Source organism: Grus americana, chromosome 22 (genome assembly GCF_028858705.1).
Source record: "Grus americana isolate bGruAme1 chromosome 22, bGruAme1.mat, whole genome shotgun sequence".
NCBI classification, from domain to species: Eukaryota; Metazoa; Chordata; class Aves; order Gruiformes; family Gruidae; genus Grus; species Grus americana.
The window spans coordinates 7,997,610-8,019,018 of NC_072873.1; the positions used below are offsets into that span (position 1 = coordinate 7,997,610).

Genomic DNA, 21,409 nt, shown 5'->3' on the forward strand with positions numbered 1-21,409 from the left:
AGGTCCTGCCCTTGGGTCACAACAACCCCAGGCAACGCTACAGGTTTGGGGCAGAGTGGCTGGAAAGCTGCCCGGTGGAAAAGGACCTGGGGGTGTTGGTTGACAGCCAGCTGAATATGAGCCAGCAGCGTGCCCAGGTGGCCAAGAAGGCCAAGAGCATCCTGGCTTGTATCAGAAATGGTGTGTCCAGCAGGACCAGGGCAGGGATTGTCCCCCTGTAGTTGGCTTTGGTGAGGCCACACCTCGAGAGCTGGGTTCAGTTTTGGGCCCCTCAGTATGAGAAGGACACTGAGGTGCTGGAGCATGTCCAGAGAAGGGCAACAAAGAGTGAAGGGTCTGGAGCACAAGTCTGATGAGGAACGGCTGAGGGAACTGGGGTTGTTGAGCCTGGAGAAGAGGAGGCTGTGGGGAGACCTGATCACTCTCTACAACTACCTGAAAGGAGGTTGTGGTGAGGTGGGTGTCGGTCTCTTCTCCCAAGCAACAATCGACAGGACAAGAGGAAATGGCCTCAAGTTGTGCCAGGGGAGTTTCAGATTGGAGATTAGGAAAACTGTCTTCACTCAAAGGGTTGTCAGGCCATGGAACAGGCTGCCCAGGGAAGCGGTGGAGTCACCATCCCTGGAGGGATTTAAAAGACATGGAGATGTGGTGCTTGGGGACATGGCTTAGTGGTGGGCTTGGCAGTGCTGGGTTAACGATTGGACTTGGTGATCTTAAAGGCCTTTTCCAACCAAAACGATTCTATAATTCTACCTTCCTGTGTGGGCAAACTGTGGGCAAGTCTGCAGGAGGAAAAACTGTCACCCAGCTGCCTCCTGTAGCGTCCTCTCCCTTTGGCTGGCGGCTTTGGTTCCTTCTGCTACCAGTGCATTTATACAAACCCTTCGTACCCCTCACTAGTTTCAGTGCCAGCTGAGCTTTGGCTTTGAGCCTGGAGTAACATCCGTCCCTTCTGCGAACTTCCTTTTCACTTCGCATCCGAGCGGGCAGGGGCTCCTTTGGCCCCACCAGCCTTCTGCCTTACCTGCCTCAGTATTTAGAATATCAGAATTTGTCCAACTTGTTTAAGTTTACATGTTAGTCAAGGTAAAAGACTTCATTTTGATTGAAAAATCTTTATTCACATAACACATCACATGAATCACATCATGTCCCACCCTTGCCTCTTTACATATAATACTGGTAAAAAGGGTTTTTTCCCCAGAAGCAAGTCAGTTTCCACAGCGTCCTCTGGTGAGAGAGCAGTTCATCCAACACCTGGAACGCTCACTGTGCCACAGAAGTTCAGAAGCAGAACAGCTCTCTTGAAGGATATGTTGTCTTTAGTAAGAAAGGGAACTTTACAGAAAGCTGTAGCAGCAACACATGTAAAGCCACCAGGGTTTCAGCTTGGTCTTGTTTCGTGTTAGCAGGGACCCTGACCCTACCTGTGCTCCTGCTGAGGCCTTGAGAGTTTTACACTGCCCATCTGAGATAGCACAGATGCTCTGGTAAATGTTTTGGACTTAACACGTAGTACAAATGTGAAGTTGCACGTCATCAAATCCAGTTACCCAAGTGGTTCCTTCGAGCCCCACATCTCACCTTTAGACACGGTGAACAGAAGGACACTTTGCTTATGAAAAGGGAATTAGCCTACACAAGAACAAGACTCTAAGACGGTAAAATAAATGAATTAGAGAAACATGTATTAAAATGCCAAGCTAGTCTCAAAAACAGAAGAAAAAAAATCCAGTTCCAAATATTTTATGGCTCCTACCACCAGCCAAAAAAGGAAACAAAATGGCTGGAGTCCCACCATGGTATAAGACAAATCCTGCTACACCGGGTCACAACGACAGAAACTTTAAACGCCACCAAATGACATCCTTTAAACACTAAACCACAGGGTTGTAAAATCAAGGTGGAATTGAACCGGTTTATTGGAACAGAAAAAGATTTACCAGGAATCTCTTACAAGGTGCCCAGCTGATCTCATAGAAGGTGATCTCACAAGTGCATAGTATGCTAAATCTATCAGATTTCATACTTAAAAGGTAAATTTAGATTTAAGATTTAAAGATACAGTAAGACAGATGATCTATCACTGCGGACCTCCTCTTTTCCTTTAATTCCCTGCTGCCTCGGGCTCAAATGAAAAGTGATTCTGTACTTGGTCTGCTAATGTGTTTCCTTGGGAAAGCCTAGCAGACTGAGGAACGCGAAGAGCACAAAACCCTTCAGAAGCATCAAACACATGGAGAAGCACAACACGGACAGCCAGAAGGTGTGCAGCACAAAGGACACTCAACAGGCATTGAGGCTTTCCTGCATTCTTCTGCCAAAAGCATCCGACGGGGTTATCTAGGCACTGACGGCACCTTGGCCTCCCCGCCGTGTCTGCGGCACACTAGCACTCCGACTGCCGGCTCCTCTTGCCCTGGGTTCATGCATGAAGCTGAGTGGCCACTGATCAAATTGGGTATGCTCATCTGGGCTTTAAAGCCATGCCACAGTCAGTCAATACTGGAGTTATGCAACTGTAAACCGTTTGTTTCACTTGCCGTATTAACTGAAATTCATTTTTTACCGTTATTAATACCATTTCTCCAAGTTTACAACAGGCTACGTAATAAAAGCAAAGCTTATTGCAGCAAAGATAGAATGCAGAACTTGTAATCTCTTACTAATTAAAAGACCCACAACCATTCCAGACAGAAAAAAAAATTAAGGAATTGCCAGCATTATGCCAGACCATCTGAATATGACACATCTGTGCCACTGTCACATGCCTGGAAATGCTCCAGACTTGTACACAAATCAGGATGGGAATGTATCTGAAGGCTGATTGAAATGGATGATGCCCCAAATCTCAGGATGGCCATTCCAACAGTCCCCACAGTCTACAGGGAAAGGAGTACTGTATTTAAACAATGAGACGGTTCGTAACTGTGAAGGTTTAAATGTGGACAGATACCTACAACCAGGGAAGACACATCTGAGGCGGGGATCATCTCTGTGAGATGCTATATATGAGAATGTATGAGAAAGTCTTTCACAGGAATTTTGCAGGTACAAAGGATAATGCAAAGAACACCCTTCCCAAGGATGAGGGATGTTTACCATCCCAAGGCACATAACTTCAGGAAACTCCTCTGAAAACAGCTGGTTTTAAGTGAAAGGTCTGTTGCCCCGATCCCACTGTTATTGTGAATGCAAAGAAGAGCAGAGTGCGCCCGTTCCAGCTCTACGAACATAAAAATCACAAACCTGAATCCGAGCACAGCGAGGACTTGCCTGCTTCATCGATTCAAAAAACACCAGCTACAGAGCACAAAACCCCAACCAACCACCTCAGAAAATGAATACAACTCATCAAAACATGATGTGCGCTAGCATTAAAAATGTCAGTGTCTTAACAGTTTTTGCAGGCTGGATTTGGTACTGGGCACAGAGAGATGACACAGGCAGGAGTTCAGCATTCAGCTTCCACTGGGAAGCAGCGGGGCATAAAAAGGTACCAAAACATACCTCAGATGAGAAGCATTTTAGCCTACAACAGGAAGATTTGTGCTGGTTAATACTGTATGCGTAAACAAAAACATTTGCTGAGGTTATAACCGTGCTTTAAGACCTTTCCCCACAAATTCTTTTCCCTCCAAGCAAACCAGGGTTCACTTCCTGCCTCTTTTTGCACACTCGCTCCGCAGCAGCGTGCCCACAAATGATGCAAAATTCTCCTCTGTGGCATTCTTCCTTTGCAAAACACAGTGACCAGAGTCACTTCTGGCCAACACAGGAAAGACTCACTACATCTTATGCTCTGCCCTTGCATCCTCTTACCCCTGTCTACCCAAAAGGACACTCGTACCTTGCAATACAGCTGGGCAAAATTATCACTTCTGCTTCCTATTTAACCAGATTCTTAAGCTTGAAGACAGTAAGGTGAGAGCAGCAAAGGCTAGGGATATTTTTATAGGACCGTTCTCAACTACAGCGTCCCCAGAGAAATTTGTTTCCCTACATGCTTTCCACATGACAAGTGTCTGAGTGTGATTTGTAAACTCTGAAGTTCACAGGAGGGGCTCATCCAAAGCAGCACTCAGAGGAAAGTACAGTTTGGAGGTCAGTCTGTCTTGCTCCAAAAGACGATCTCCTCTGGCAACAGTTCAGTAGCTCATGTCAGATACTGCACGACGAGAAACATAATTACACAAGTCAAAATCATTCCCCCAATCATGAAGTATTTATCTTGAAAGGCTCGCTTCTCAATCAGCCGCATTACTGTATTGGATAGGCCCAACATGTTGGCGACATCCAGGATCTTCCTGTGAGTACCCTAAGAATAAAAAGACAGCAAAGAAACAATTAACCGCATGGTCCAACACTTCTTATTCCACAGTCAGAGAATATTTCATCATGGTGGCAAGGGATGAATTCTGATTGATGGAACTTGCTATCAGCCAACAGTTCCTACAATTTAAGATGAGATGGCCACAAAACCCTGGAAATAGCTGGACTGTGAGACTAATTAATTCACACAGATGAACAGGAATGTGGTTAAAGATACAAAACAACCTGTCTGAACAGAGACATCATAAAGAGTGGCCCAGAGAAAATGCACTCCCTAGGGAGGCATTAAGAGTTGTTCTGGTCCTTCTTCAGGGATACAGTCTAATAAGAGCTTGAAGCTTCTTGATCAGACAGCCTTTCTTGCAGAATGTTGTGGTTCAACCCAGCCAGCAGCTAAAACCACCACGGAGCCGTTGGCTCACTTCCCCCCGCAGTGGGATGGGGCAGAGAATCAAAAAGAAAAAAAATATCAACAATATTAGGCACACACAGTTTCTCAATCCATAAAATATAGAGATTTGCAATATCAAATTAGATAATGAGTTTCTTCTGTAGAAGGCTGTGTAGGTATTCAGCCCTTTGCTGAAATCATGTTATGTCTCAGCTAGTAAAACATAATCAAATTTTTCACCTTCATTTCATACACTTCGCAGTAAACCCCTGGATACTACACTTCAAAGTTCAGCGCTTTTCCTGGCTCTGGAGCAATCTTTTCACAGTACTTCAGAACAAAAGAAAACCTTTCTTGGAGAAGAGAAACCAAAAATTAAGCTTTAAAATGAAACCAAACAAAAGGAAAATGAAGACTCTTCAATTCTTGCAGTCCAAGGAACAGTGGAATTTTACAACTAGAACAGTTAAAGCCTTGCGACAATTTGGGAACACTTGGTTCATACCTGTCTCTATTTATATCCAATACCCAAGAAGTTAGAGATTAACATGCTTCCAAATTACCTCACGTAGCTTTAGAAGTTGTCCCTATGCTGCTTAAGCCAGACTTGTAAACGTGCCACAAAGTCTTTGATCGCATAAGAAAAGCAAGCTAAGGGGAAAATATGAACAGGTATTTCTTCAACGAGTGGGAAGAAATACCCCCTAAAACATAAAAACATGATGTTCCCAGAAGAACAGACTGTCAGTAGCAGCAGGCAGAGACACGCTAACACTTTACTATTACAGTGCTGACCTGAGGTGTCCTTGACTTGCCCCAAGTTGGAAACTGAGACAAAGCATGCTCACATTTGCAGAAGGCACATTATGATCTAACAGGAATCCAGGCACAGATGGCAGAAGCAGCAAGGCAGCACTATTGACACAACAAAAATACTATTTCCTCTCAATCTCTTTGAGGCAGCAGGTCCTGCAAGCGTTCCTTCATCACATTTGCCAACCATGGTTAAGTCCTCCTGACTTGCAATGTCTCAGGAACCCTCCAGAGACCAAGTGCTTCAGTCATTCAGCAGAGATTACCTTGAATCGGTGACTTACCATGTTCTAGAACCAACAACTCAATTTTCTGTGTGAAGCACAGGTACACTCGTGCACTTCAGTGACTGGATGCCCCACACAACTGTGATCAGCCACCAAAGCCACCCAGTGCTAAACACAGAGGACAAACGTCCTCTGCCATTACACCCCGCAGCCGTCCTGTCCAGTGCTTTGGGAATACCAGCTAGCCTGGAAATCTGTGATGGGGATAGGAAGTACCTGGCTTGTGAACTGCAACAGGCATTCGTTAATATTAACATAAGCACCTAGCAACTCTGCCCCGTGAAGACCCCCAAGCTCTGGTAACTCCTGGGAAATGGGTGCCACAGGTACTAGAAGCTGCTCCTGCAAAGGGCCTGTGGACTTTAAGGGTGAGACCCATAGGTTGGCTATCGAGACCCGCAGGGTGGCTATCTGTACGTAAGCTGCCTAGACAAACTTTGTAGCCTGCAATCCTTGGAGTGTAAGGTGTGGTTCATCTGACCAAATGTAGGGATTTATGTTAGCAATTAAAAATGCCTAAATCCTCTGGGAGATACATCCCAAAACAGTATCACAAAACAGACAATAACAGTTACCCCCATCGGAAGATGAATACAACAGAGCTAGGGATTTCCCCACGTTCTTCAGAAATCCAGCTTTTCCCCAACACACACTTCTTATTAAAAAGCTTTTTGTATCTTTGAGCTATTCACTCAAAATGTAACATCACTTTGAATAGTCTTTAAAATAAATAACAAATATTTGTTATTAAGAGACATGAAGAAATACAGCTGTCATTAACAGTATTCAAGGAAGGATATATTGTTGAGGTGCATTAGACCTGAAAGAGTATTATCTTTATTACTAATCTTAAACACAAGTACTTGACACAAGTACTTGTGGTTGCTCTGCGTGATGTTCATCTGATGTTCATCTGATGTTCATCTGATGTTCATCTGATGTTCATCTGATGTTCATCTGAATCGGCGTCTATCTGGGAGCTAGCCGTTACTTCCCATTCTTCACTTGAACAAAAAAAACCCAAACAAACAAACAAACAACCCATAAAGAAACAAAACAAAACAAAACATTTGGCACTCCAGACTGTGCAGCCAAAGACTGCTATGCCATCAAGCCACAAAAAGAGCTTTAAGATGTTCCTAATAAGATGATAAACCGTAAAGATTTCAGGTTCAGTTAAAATGGAGTTTGGGCCTTTCCCAGCATTCTCAGCTTGAAGCAGTGTACTGAAACAAACCCACGTATTTATTTTACTTAGCCTGGTAAACAAACACAGAAGAATGTGGGGTAAAAAATGATGCCCCCACCTTTAATGTCACTCTCTGGTCCCTCAGCCCCTGAAGGATGTTGGTCCCACTGCCAATAAGATCATCCATGCCACGATGGGCATTCTGAAGGGATTCATTAAACTGTAATGTTTCGTCGATCGGGATGGTGGTGTCAGAGTCCTGTAGGGGAAATGCAGGGTCTTGGTTACCTTGCCTGCTCACTCAAACTGCCCATACATATTTAGAGCCAGAAAAAGAACATGCAGAAACAAATGTGGCAAAAACTTGACAGGACTTGAAGGATTACGTTTTAAACATTTTTTCATAAGGATATCAAATACAGCATTAATATTTGAGGGGAAAGAAGTAATTTAGAGAAGCCTACAGGAAGCAAGCCAAAAGGCAAAGTTGAACAGCTGTTCAACTGCAACTAGATCTCGAAACATAAAAAAATCAGATTAAAAGTGGAGAATTTTTTATAATCTCAGTTTATGATATAGGAAGGGAAGGGTATCATAAGAGAGAACATCAAAACTAACAGAAGGTGTTTAACGAGGAGGCATTTGATCATTGCCAGTGAAGGACTTTTGAAAGACTTAGTATCACGTTTCTAGGCGGGAAAAGGCCTGCAAAACACAATGTCTGGGAGATGACATTCTGTAAACGCCTATTTACAACAAGCTGCATGTTTCTGACAGCGAGGGCAAACAGACGTGAATCTAGCTCAATGAAGGTCTCACTCACACACCATCCAGGCGTCATCTAAATAAAAAAAATAACATTTTCCCAGAAAAGATGCATCAGCTCAACTAGAAACTATGAATCTTGAAATAGAAATAACTGGATAGAATTCTGTAACGTGGTTTGTACATGAGGTCGGAGTATGCAAACACTTTTCTCTTTCGAAGGCCTCCGGTTTAATCTTCTCCGGATACTATTTCACCGAGAGAGTCAAGATCATAGCTCATCACCCTCACACTGTTTTAAGTACAGGAATCATGATGTTGGTGAGAGGTAAGTGTGGAAACACTGGCTTACCCACTTTCATGTACTCAGAATGGCAAGAGCTAACAAAATGCAGAATTCGTATTTAGGGCAGAAGATGGTTAATACCCTACGTCTGACTATCAGCTGTAGGTTACATGCAGGTAACAATACCACGCTTGCTCTGAGTAGACTGGTGATTATTGTAAAAAAAGTTCACATGGGAATGACATGTACAATGCAGTGTGAGCTGCTGTGGTGCCTAGGTGTTCTGCTTACTGTAAAAGAATGAAGAATAGAGGACAGAGCTTTAGCAGTTGCAGGCTCAAAGTTACCAGATGAAGAAGCCGCGACAGCATACACACCTCTGATCAAATGTTAATGAAGCACTAAGGTTGAAACAAGTGTCTTGTCTTACATGAGTCTGCAGAGCAGAAGCACTTGGATTTGCATCTGAATGGCTATTAGTTCAGATATTCATTAAACTTCAAATCAGCAGGGATTCTATTTCCTATAGAAGGAGTTTGCAGGGTTGTTTGGTTTTTTTTTTTAATACACCACAAGGCAGCAAGAAAAATACTGAAGTAGATTTTTGACCCTCCTCATAGGGAGATTAGATGGCATCATGTCTTTCATTTGCTGTTAGTGGTTTTCTCCAGAATGGCAGAAGGGAAGGCTTTAAATATAGAGACTCATTTATTTTCGAATTAAGCAAAATATTCAGAACACTGCTACAGCTTTCAAAAGTTGTTACCTGTGTTACAGTGATTTATTCAGGATGCTTACAAGCTCAGCTGACGTTTCTATTTAATAGAGTAGTATATAAATAGAAACTGTGTAAACAGGCCAATAACTGACAAATAAATCACCATTTTCCTATTAAGGGGATATTGTATTTTAAAAGTCACATTTTTGTAACAAGTTAAAAAAATACAAAATAATGTGCTTTTTTTTCATCTTGAGACAATTTTGAGCATCTAAAGGAGAAATAAATAACTCGTATTTGCAAGGCTGCTACTGCTCTTCAAAACTGTTCCACTTACACATGTGTTTTATGTCTGGACAAGTTTTCCTACAGGAAATTTTCTCCACATTTTCAGAGGGACGCTACAGTGTTTTGAAAACAAATCAGGTTTCAAATTTCAGTGTTCTTTTCAAGTCTTGTTTATAATTTTGAAATAGCCACCAAAATGCTGGATGTCATCTTTATGTCAAACTTTGAGAAGTGCATTGAACTTCCCAAATCTCAAGAAAATAGGACCACTTACATTCAGTTTTCCTTGCCCTAACAGTGAATAATGACATAGAAAGTAGGTTATATGCCTTCAACAACAGAAAAAACCCAAACCAAACAACAAAAAAACAAACAAAAAACCAACAAAACAAAAGACTAGCTTTTGAGTTACAGAAAAGTAAAATCTGAAAGCAAACGTACATTATTCAGAGCAAAATTCCTCTAGGAATTTGCAGTGGGGGAACTAAAAATTAACCAAGTACAGGTGGAAACACATTCCTGCCATTAAAAATTTTTGAATCATTTATAGGCAAAAAGGAAGTGGTTTTTCCCCACCTGTGTGATTTATATTTGGACAAATGAAACCTTGCTGACATCTACTGACAGTAGGGTGTATAAAAGCCAGACATTTTACAAACCTCAGGATCTGTCAGCCTGTTTTGGTACCTACCTCATTCATCCTTTTGAAACTGCTATATAAATTCAAGCAGAACTGCACTGGATAAAATAGGAGCAGCAGTTTCTGGAGTCTTTTACTACTGCCTCTTAATAGATGAACTATTTCTCATGAAACAGTTGTACTTCTTCAACACTTATTGTTATGCTTTTCTATCTTTATTCCATTTACATGTCACAGCAGCAATCTAATAGAGTCACGCCCACATCCTGCCTGAAACGTCTCTGAAAAACTACGGCATCTAGAACACACAGATGTAAAATAAAGAATATTTACATTAGTAGTGAATGTACGTGCAAGCAGCTCTTCTCGCTGTCGCTCCTGTTGCTCCCGGATGTAACGGCGATGTTGAAAGTTCCTCAGAGCTGTCTGCAGATGCTGAACATCATACTTCAGCTGGTCAACTCGGCTAGAAAGGATCAACAACAGGAAGACATTCCCAGCAATAAAAATAACATTCTTTTCTGGTGTTTTTTATAGGAATAATCAAGCATTATAAATTAACAGTGATAAATAATAAAGAATGATGGGTTCTACTTATCTAGAAGATAAAGGACATTCAATGTTAAGCTTATACTCCAGAATCAGATCTTCTGTGCCTCATTTTTCTACTAAACAGGTGATTATTTGACTGGAGGGTAATGACAGAATGTGAAGCAGAATTCTTGAGCTGTCTTGGATATCCTATCCCATGACTAGTGTCTTCAGGAGTTTTTTTATATATATATATTCATTCCTCATTTAACACAGATTTGGAAAGATAGTAGGATTTGAACAGTTTCTATTTTAAGGCACATAAAAGGTTAAGCTTTCAAGTTTCATTAATTAGTACCATGTTCTTAAGTTTAAGTTTTTATTAAAAGGAGTTTAAAAGTCAGTGGGCAATACAGGAGACATCTCCATTGGGCTAAAACAAATAATGTCCAGAACTCCACTGTCTCTGATGAAATGTTTCATGACTACAAAGCCTAGATGACTATTTCAGATACTGACCTCTATAATATAGGTGACATGAAATTCACCCCTCGTATCTACAAAGGCATTTTGGGACTAAACATTAGTAGTAGAGTCACAGAATAAATTAGAACAGAAAGTCTTGAGGTCTCTAGTCCAACCTCCTGCTCAAACCAGCACTAACTTTAGAAACCTCCTTATTTCAGTCACCAACAGCTAGGAAAATGGTCCAGAGAAAGGGACACCAGCTGAAGTAATTTTAGTCCTTACCTCTGCAAATGCCATTAAAAGCAAATGCCATATAGACAATTTTTTAAGCATCAATGTGCCATGTTCTGCTCAGAACAGAACCACGAATCCAGTTCCATCATCAGTCTGTGGTTAAATGCAGGAAAATGATTTTGCCTCTGTGCCTCAATTTTGCTACTGTAGAGCACAGACAAAAGTTATACAAACTGTAAAGGTTTCACTCAAATCAAAGGGCTTCAATAAATTTAATGAAAATAACTATAAAGACTACACTACACTATCACAGCAAAGAAGGTGAACTTACAGTTTAGCATTTTGTCGTTTATTGGGAGGTTCTTTGCTGGACAGGATTTCCAGACGCTCCAAGTTGCTGAATATATTGTCTATTCTTGCCTGAATCTCATTTTCTACTACTGCAAGGAAATAAAAATGCAATTTGATTTGAATTAAAGAACTGCAATCTGAGTGAAGGTAAAAGTTCAAAAGCATTCAAACCAATATTTAAAAACTGACAGATGTAAATCCTTACTGGATGAAAAAAAAATAGATAACTGAGAACTATACATATCATGAAAAGCAACTTCTTTAACTCAATAATTTGAGACCCTGGCCTTTCCCTCCTCCCCTGAGAAGGGAGCTAGGAAAGGTCCTGCTCTTTCAAAGTATCTGAGCCCCTTTCCCTATCAGCTCCATGTATTCGGATTTAAAGCTCCCACATTCCCAACTGTGGCCCCTCCTGTTCCCTCGGCAGGATTTGCTCGCACAAGCTAATAGCCAAGATGATTCTTACAACACTGGCAATGTAAACCTCTGAACACTGTTAACACCGAGTTAATATTCATCATCCATACCTATAGCAGGGGAGATTGACAGAGCATGGGAAGGATTCAGAGTTGACAGGAGTTGGCGATCTGGATGAAGGGCTCAGAACAACATGGTCAAAACAGACCTGAGAAGCCCTTGCACATGGGAAAACGAGGCCACAAAATAACTGCCTCTGTAACCAACATGGCAATTGCTTCTGATCATCTGCATAGAATGCAACTGGAGGAAGAGAGTCGTATGCTTTCAGTTCCTGTAGTCATTGTACAGCACAACTTGGTACAAGCCACAACCCCCTGCCTCATTTAACAACCACATTCTAACCACGTCACAATCAGCATTTCGCGACTTCAAGAATTGCAAAGAAGGGTGAAAGACAGGCGCACTATTAATCATCTGACATTCCTGTGTTTAAAGAAGGTGAGCTGTAAGGCTGACAGTACCCTCCAGAGCATGTCCAGACTGATTATTTAGAGGACAGAAGCACTATCAAGTCTGTGCAGCCATGAGGATGCACAGAATCTGAGGTTGTCCTGAAGTCTCAGACTGCCACGGTCAGACCTGGTATAAATAGTCACCAAATCCTGCAGGCACTGTTTGTTCTTATTTTGCAATTAGACTAAAGACGTATAGAGAAAAGCAGTATTGGCCAACTTGCTAACTACTCCACAGTATCTCAGGACTTTCCAGAAAATCTCAGGACTTTCTACAGCAAACAGCATGTACAACCCTTTTTCTTTGCCCTTTGATCTCACACAAAGAGTAACCAACTCACATACGTAGACACAAATCAACCAAATTGTCCCAATTCATCTCTCCATCAGTTAGTACAACTAAACTTAACAGAAGAGCAACCAGGAGAGCAGAGAGACAATTACATCAGCTTTTGCCGCTCCAAACAATAGTCATTCTATCTTGGTCATCTTACGCTTTTCTGAGCAAGAAGGGATTATTTGCCCAAAGCTGGAAAAGGAAAGCTGCAACAGAAAGGTTGATTTCTTGGCTCTTATTCCTGCTCTTCTGCCAAAAGATAATCCTTTTCCCCATAAATACTGAAATATGCACTAATACCCAGCGCACATATCTGTATCTTTATATACATATAAAAACAGTGTGTTCATTTATTGACTACGTAAGGTGGTGCATAATCCTCTCTTGAAACAGTCTCATGCAGCACAGGCAAGATGGCAAATCATGCTCATTTTCAAGGAGCTCCAAGATCACATCCAGTGAACAGCAGTCCAGGAAGTCTGGCATTGTACTAGGAGTAGTACAACCACCACAAAAACCAGAACCAGTAGACAAGTTGTTATTTTTTGATAGGAAAAGTAATCACAATTAGCAATTACTCATACAGGAATTAAAGCTTCAAACACAGGTCCAAAATACATTTGCCAATTCTGCGCTGGGGTACAAAGTCCTGCCACAATATGTCACAGTATTTTATTACAGTCATTTTATTAGCACAGGGTTATAGTCCAAATTAATCTGAAGCAATTTCACACCTAGTTGTTCTGCATATTTCTCATAAGCAGATGGAATTACAGGTTCTGACTCTGATGCAAGCAGGAACTATCAGAATCATCCTGCTTAAATTCCTGCACACCAAATCATGGCACTTTCCCCAGAAACTGGACTAAGCATCTTTTGGAGAATACTGCCAATTAGTGGATGCTTAAGGAACAGCAAAATAACAGGACAGGTATACAATGATGTTTCTCAGCTTTTGAGCTTCTAACAAGTCCTGAATTTGCAGTTCTGTACACATCGATGTGTTCATTGGGTGTCCCTGCCCATGGCAGGGGGGTTGGAACTAGATGATCTTTAAGGTCCCTTCCAACCCAAACCATTCTATGATTCTATGATTCATTATACCTCCACAAATGCATCAATGTGGGATTTTTTAACCTGTTTATGTTGGAGGTCTCCACAGCATACCCTGACAATGAGTTCCAAAATCTAATAGCACCAAAAAATAACTGGCATTCCCATACCACGACATTGTAGAAGCATCCACAGTAAGCAGTACTTGTCAATTAAAGAATGACAACAGGAAGATGATTTGAAGTGAATTCTTGTTCTGTCTTTTCCGCTCTGTCCTTCACACAAAACATCACCATATTCAAGTCAAATAATAAAATAATTTTAATGCATTCCAAACTGGTGATGTGTCTCACCAGCTGATCACAATGAATGAAGAGACAAGTTCATCCCAATAATGATTGTAGATACAACAATAAAGTATACAAGGTTAAGGATGCAAGCTAAATCAAATCAGCACTGGAGTGGGACTTTTCTCTCTAATTAACTACTTACAGTGTACTGATTCTTTGTCTGAGGTCTCCAGGCGCCCCATGTAAGATTGGACCTCATGGACTTGCCTATCAAAAGACAACGTAAAGTAACAGAAGTCAGTTAACATTTTTAAAATCAAATCCTTTTTCAATACCTCAATTTTCAGCTTCTTTTACTTAAAAGTACTTTTTAGAACAGACTAGGAATCAGATACATGGTATTCAGTGCGGACAGCCCATCACTGAACACAAAACAAAAAACAATTCAATTCTTCAGTATGAAGCTGTGCTTTCACTTAACTTGTATTCTACAAAATAACTTTCAGATTAAAAACAAAAATCAAGGTGAAACGGTTTGGGGATTTTTCCCCCTTCAAAGATTTCCAATCCAGTTCTAGCTCACTTTTCATATTTCTAACCTGAACTGGGGCTCTCCCCCATGTCACACACCTGACACGCTGAAAACCATTAAGATCTACCTAGTCCAAAACAACTGTGGAGACAAGATTTCAGATTCATACTAGCAACTCACGAGTGGTAAGCACAGCAGAGGGAAGATAGGACTCGGAGAAGAGATGGTACAAGTGAGACCTTGATAATAGATCTGCAGTGAAATACTACCTACATACACCACTGAAGTCAAGAGTGCTGATGAGACAACACACCTTTATGTCACTGCATAAATGGGTAGTACACATCTTCCACACTAAACACAGGTTTTATCCCTCCCTTCTCAAAAAGAAAACAGAAGCATTGGCAAAGGTTCAGAGAAGGACAATAAAGATTATGAAAAGTACAGAGCAGCTTTTATACAAGAAACAGTTGTTCAGTCTGGACTGGAGATATCCTGGAGCATGAATGGCACAAGAGAAAGCGAATAAGGAATGACTTTCACTGTCTCTTACAATACATGAATTACAGAGGCATCAAATGAAATTAAGATAGCTTAAACCTGAAGAGAAGGTATTGATGCTAGACAAGCAGTGGCAAACAACAACAAAAAAAAAAACCAAACACTGATGGGTTTGTTGCAAGAAGCCCCCAAGCCTCAAATTTCTGGGACGCTGGGACAATATTCATCAGAAGTATTGCATGTGTTTGCCCATTTCTTACTGTCTGTTCTAGAGATCTGCAGTTAGACAATGCTGAACGTATACTGGGACAGACGAACCTTTGGCCGTACTTGGTGTGAACACTCTCACAGCACCTGGGATTCAGACTTGAAGAAATGCACTTTAAAAGTTACAAAAGTATCATGACTTTTCAAAAAAATATTTAAGAGATCATAATTTTGGCCACATTAGCGGCTCTTTTTCTCGTATATGTATCCTTTGATAACTACAGCACAAATGTTTATCAAACCAGACCTCTGACACCAACTTATCTTACAGAGTAATAAAGTATTTATTCTTCAGTTATTACGTAAGATTTTTAAATAACTATCAGATTTTTAAATAATCATGACACTGCACTGCTAAAGAGATCACTGAGTATGTCATAGGTACCATATTACTTGGAATTAACTAGAGAACCAATTCAATATCCAGTATCTCACAACCCATACCTCTATATTTTTGGTTTCAGTTTCTCTAGGATGCCTCAGACAGCTTGAGACTCGCATCGCTCTTAAAATGCTCTTAAAATGCCTGTTATGAAACTCAACTGTAGGAGCCAAATCAGAACTGGATCAGAAAAGCTACTTCACACTCACCAGGACTGTTCCCATGCCAGAAAATACAGTAAGTCTGGGGAAAAGGTGGGAAGAGAGTTTAAAAATTCAGAGTATCCCCAGACTGACAACAAACTACAACAAAAACCAGCTCAGTAACTACAGTGCCCAGAGAAACTGTTGCTGCTCCTGGCTCCCTGGCAGTGTTCAAGGCCAGGTTGGATGGGGCTTTGGGCAACCTGGGCTAGTGGAGGGTGTCCCTGCCCATGGCAGGGGTGGGACTGGATGGGCTGTGAGGTCCCTTCCAACCCAAACCAGTCTGGGATAACAGAATAAGGCAATATGGAAACGAGAACAAGACAAAATGATACCCCTTATCAAGAACACTTACTATTACGGGTATGCATTTCCAGATCAACAGCAGGATTTCCTGCTCTTCTCTACAGGATCACTATATCATTATTTACTGAAACTCTCTTACTTACCACACTACCTCCTTGAACAGAGTTCAACAAAGAAATCCATTACCACAAGAAATTGGGAGTACCTGGATTAACTGTCTCCTTTGGCCTCTTTCCCACGAGTTATACCATATCACATAAAGCTGCAAGATTTTTTTGCCTTATTTTGCAATTTTCATACCACTTCTCCCTCACCAGATAGGCATTATCTGTGAAACAGAGCGGGTTCTATTGCCAAGGAATCACACCTTTCCTGAGGTGGTTTAAATTGTGTCTGCTAGCCATTGCAAAACCCCTGCTGCCATAAAAATCCTACTGAACTAGTATGCCTTAAATGTAGGTACATTTAATAAACCAGAAGCAACGTTTTCACTGCATACTTGCAATCCCGCGCTTTACGATCCCGAGGCGAGCAGGCTTTGCTTGCTTTCAGCCTGTCGTGGCTAACAGCAGGCTGGGACTGCGGACAGACACACGGACAGGCTTTTGCTTCCTTCCGTGGCTGAAACACGGGGTGGAAGACGAGAATTTTTATGAGAAAAGCTTTTAAAGGGCGCTGAGAGCGCGCTGGGCCGCAGGCAGGCTGCCCGCCCGCGAACTCGTCCCTCGCACCCCCTCAGACCGCTGCGGCCGGGCACGACCCCGGGCTTCCCGCGGGGACCAGGCCGTTACAACCCCCCGTCACCTCACGCACTTGTTGGTCTGGTGGTAGAGCCCCTCCATGACAGCAGCGCAGCTCAACACGCCCGCCTCCCCTCCGCTCCGCTCCGCTCCGCTCCGCTCCCCTCCACCGCCCACGTCGTCACCGCTCCACTTCCGGCCCCGCCGACTTCCGCTTCCGCCGGCCGCGGACACACCCACACCCACACCTCCCCCTTTCAGGCGCCTACGCCGCTCGCAGCGCCAGGCGTGGCCGCCAGGGGGCGCTGCCGGACCGCCGTCCCGCGCGTGGCCGCGGGCGGGGGGTGATGGCGGGGGTGGGGGGAATGCACGGTTACAGCCGGCATGGCCGTCTGTGAGAGGACGCTTCCACGTCTTTATCCTCAGCCAGGCACCGGCCGGGTTCCCTTGGCGGCCGGGTGAAGCGAGCGGGTGTCCCCTGGTGGCCATCCCCGCCCCCCTCCTCGTTTGCCTCCACATCCCCTCATGGCTGCCCATCATCTCTTCAGGCTCAGGGCGGCCAGCACAGAGGGACGGTCCCAGCGTGGGTGTCCGAAGTGCACCCAAAGCATCCCACCGCTCTGTGCGAAGGTCTGGATGTCCCATCCTCGGGAGTGTCCCAGGCCAGGTTGTCCCTGATGTCACAGACGTCCCTGTCCACGGCGTTTGGACTGGGTGATCTTTAAAGGTCCCTTCCAACCCAAACCGATCCGTGAGTCTGTCAGGTATGCACACTGCGAAGTCGTTACTTTAGGGTGCCATCACGGTCAGTGAAGATGTCAGCTGAGAGCTGCCTTTGGTCATATGAACTGCATCCACGTCGTAGTGTCACAGACCGGTTTGGGTTGGAAGGCACCTCACAGCCCATCCAGTGCCACTCCTGCCATGGGCAGGGACACCCTCCACTAGCCCAGCTTGCCCAAAGCCCCATCCAACCTGGCCTTGAACACTGCCAGGGAGCCAGGGGCAGCCACAGCTTCTCTGGGCAACCTGTGCCAGGGCCTCACCACCCTCACAGGGAAGAATTTCTCCCTCAGATCTCATCTCCATCTCCCCTCCTGCAGCTTCAGGCCATTCCCCTTGGCCTGGCACTCCCTGCCCTTGTCACCAGTCCCTCTCCAGCTTTCCTGGAGCCCCTTCAGGGACTGGAAGGTGCTCCAAGGTCTCCCCGGAGCCTTCTCTTCTCCAGGCTGAACAGCCCAACTCTCTCAGCCTGTCTGCATAGCAGAGGTGCTCCAGCCCTCGGATCATCTTCGTGGCCTCGCTCGAGCAGGTCCATGTCTTTCCTGTGCTGAGGGCCCCAGAGCTGAACACAGTACTCCCGGTGGGATCTCCAGAAGTCAGGTCATCTCTAGAAGTCTAGGTGACTAGCAGACATGGAGACACAGATACTAAGCAGGAAGACAAATCCTTCATCTAGGTATCCTTTCTAAAATAGCTGTTCCAGCTCTTTGATCGTCATTACCATCTTCTCTGAACCTTGCCTAGCTGTCCTATTCAGTCTTTCATTTTCATAGAACTACTTTAACTCCAAAGGCTTCTTCACAAGTGGTCATGGTCAGGTCAGGGCATCCGTTGTGCAAATAGCTTTGTTTTCTTAATAATCCTGTTTTTTCCCCTTACCTTCAGATACACTAAACTCCCTACACCAGATTATCATCCATTCATTGTGTAACAGCAGGTTCCTCTGTTGTTTTCCACAGAGCTGCCAGTTTAGGCCTTTCTCTGGGGTTGTATGAAAGACTGCTTTCCGTTAGCTCGCCTGTACATAGTTTCTTAATTGTTTTGACCAGACAATCAACCACAACCCTTTCTTGTATGTGCTGGACTACAAAACCTGATGTGCTTTACAGTCGTAGTCTGCTGAGCCACCTGAACTCCTGCAACCTTTTAACTTTATGGGAGAATCAAGGAGAAGGTGGACTATCAAAAAAAGGGTAGATGTAGGCCAGTTAGTCAGGGCACCAGGACATTAGAAATACAGATGCAAAAATTGATTGATAAAAAAGCTAAAATTAGGACTATAACTCATTCTTGTCAGTGTACTTTAATGGAAAATAGTTCTTGTCAAGAAACATAACTTCATGCTAATAAGAGCTTGATTGGGAAATACATGTATTCTGTAAAGCATTCAGCTTAATACCACACACTCAGTCGTTTAATATTAGTAGGAGTAGCCTCTGCCCTATGGACCAGGCAAGCACTCAGCTCTTTCCTTCTCCACTATTTCTTCCCTCTCTTAAAACGTCTTTTTAGACTTGTTCCTCAGGCTTTGAATCCTTCCTGACGCTGGGCTGATACTGCCCTTTTCTGGGTTCGTGCTACCTGCCCTACTTGTGGTATGGAGAGAAACCTGCTCTGTCACAAAGAATAATGTTATAAACTGGGTCCATCCAAACGAAATGCTCTACTACAGTTAAATACAATGTTTTAAATCATAAGCTGTCTTCAGCAGCCTCAGCCCTATTCTGCACTTTTCTTCACTTAGGCAAAGCCTAAATAAATTCACAGCAAAAAATTGAAGATACTGAAGGGCAACAAACTTTGGAGGAAAGATGAGAAATTATTTTAAGAGGTGGGGAAGCTTAAGGCGGACATGTTCTTATGTGACACTGGGCAAAATGTGAAACCTTGAGACTGGAACAGTCTCCAAAGTGTTGGGTTTTTTCTGCTTTTGCTCATTTACAGTTAAGGGTGCACAACTGGAGAATACAGTCTAGTCACATGAGAACAAGTCACTGAGCATCGTACAGATACAAAATGAGTGAAATAACTACACAACTTTAATTAATGAGAGATTCTTGTTCCTGTGGATCCATCCCTTGCATCTCAGAGGGTGCATGAAACTTTCTTTGTCTGCCCTGCCCTGTCACGTACAAGCCAGGTCTCTGGCAAAAGATTATCCCCTGAATGTCTAACAGTAACTCAAGCCACAGAGATCCCATCAGTCTAAGAATAAACAGCATATCAATAAAAAAACATTAACTGCAGCAGTAACAAATACGTTCAGTCCTTGTTCTTTGCTCTCCCTTGCATTACATGACAGTCATTACACTCTGTTTTCAAACACTTTCTGGAAATAGAGAGGTTGAATGAAAATAGATGCCAGGATTTCCCTCCTGGCCAGGGCTTTGAGAAGATTCACAAGAGTTTTGATGAAGAGGCAGGCACTGAAATACAGGAACGAATTTCTGTTCTTTTGTGAAGAAATTGATTTTTGCCAGAAACAACACACTGCAACCTAGCAGCTGTTCTTGTTAGACTTCAAGTCCTTCCAGGAGTAGTCCTTCAGCAAATTGGCTCATTTAGACACAACAGCCAGGAGCATGGAGAGTAAAAAAAGGGGTTTTGTTCAAGGAAAGCCTCTGTATTGTAAACAGGATAAAAGGGGATGGAGAGAGTCACTTATCACTGTCTCATGTGTCCCCAGGTCATTCCTGTGTAGCACCTAACTGGAGAAAAAGCATTTCATATTCACTGCTCTCTTAGAAACCCCAAGCCAATGTGGGGATTTTCTCTATCAGACAATCTACAGACATCATGTGCATTCAACAGCAGGTTCGAACCCCCATCGGTGCATTCCCCATTGCTCTCCTCTGGCTTGTAGTTTAAAGCCTTGCAGCACCAAAGGGAAAGCTGGATCCCAGTAGGGTCTCTTTGCTCTGCCTGCACCAGCCCCTTTTCCCCTTACAGCTACAAGACTTTGTTTTCTCTCTGAAAAAACCAGACCCTGATGCTCTATTTAAAACCAGACCCTAATAATGTGTCTCTCCCTGTTTCTCTAAGCATGATCCCAATAGGCACAGAAACTCTCTTCCCCCTTTCTCTCTCCCTCCCTCCCTTTCTTTTTCGGGCACACATAGTATTCCCCAGCTCTTTGCATGCTTTCTTGATACTAATAACTGTGGCTTTAAAAACAAAGGAGTGCCGAACCTGAGGGCATGCTGCAGAGGCAAGACATTTAGATGAATGCTTGATGGAGACTCCTCACTTAGTCCAGCTGCAGGCCATGGGGCTGCGTGTCCCAGCTCTGACAGACTCCCTTACACAAGCCAGACCTCACAGCACGCGTCTCAGCATTTTGAGGCTGTGGAAGTGGAGAAAAAGAGAAGGGGAGACATGACAAGAATGTCGGAGACTCATCTATCAAATTTCTTGGACTGTTGGGTGATGTGCAGGACCCAGGTCTTCTTGGGCAGTAAGCTTTTTAAAGACACATTGCACCTTCCTTCTCATCTTCTGAAAGTAAGAACATTTCTGCACTACTATCACAGTCAGTTTTGAGACTCCTCTGTGACCAGAAGAGTCACAAATGCTTGGACCATCATTCCCTTCTTTATAAATATACCAGGGAAAGGGATACAGCAAGGGTGGGGAAGGCCAGGCCACTGGGAAAAGAAGTCATGCAATATCTCTACCATTTCACTAACTCCCTTCTGCAATGACACCAGGGAAAAGTGTGATAGAAGAAAAAGAAATCACTCAGGGGTGAGAAACACTGCAGCATCCCCCAGCCTTAGGGGTCTTTGAG

At 43.3% G+C, this 21,409-nt stretch overlaps 1 protein-coding gene across 3 annotated transcripts; it reads right to left on the reverse strand.

Moving 5' to 3' along the window:
• Positions 1-1,102: 1,102 nt before the first annotated feature.
• Positions 1,103-17,016, reverse strand: GOSR2 (golgi SNAP receptor complex member 2). Of its 3 annotated transcripts, none has more exons than XM_054801509.1 (6): positions 16,913-17,016; positions 14,111-14,175; positions 11,277-11,385; positions 10,046-10,178; positions 7,134-7,274; positions 1,103-4,321 (listed from the first exon to the last, which is right to left on the reverse strand). In XM_054801509.1, exons 1-6 carry the CDS (start codon positions 16,939-16,941, stop codon positions 4,160-4,162), a joined length of 639 nt encoding a protein of 212 aa, XP_054657484.1. In that variant the 5' UTR covers positions 16,942-17,016; the 3' UTR covers positions 1,103-4,159. The 3 variants fall into 3 exon arrangements, with proteins under 3 accessions (XP_054657484.1, XP_054657485.1, XP_054657487.1); XM_054801510.1 differs by lacking the exon at positions 16,913-17,016 and adding an exon at positions 16,599-16,720; XM_054801512.1 differs by lacking the exon at positions 7,134-7,274 and having other exon boundaries at positions 16,913-16,985.
• Positions 17,017-21,409: the final 4,393 nt, after the last annotated feature.

Bases quoted from the DNA above. Each gene is read 5' to 3' on its own strand.
- GOSR2 (XM_054801509.1), bottom strand. From the start codon at position 16,941: ATGGAGGGGCTCTACCACCAGACCAACAA. The intron at 11,386-14,110 runs GTAAGTAGTTAA...ATTTCCTTGCAG, and splicing joins AGACAAAGAATCAGTACACT to TAGTAGAAAATGAGATTCAG. The intron at 4,322-7,133 runs GTGGGGGCATCA...TTTTATTCTTAG, and splicing joins ACCAGAGAGTGACATTAAAG to GGTACTCACAGGAAGATCCT.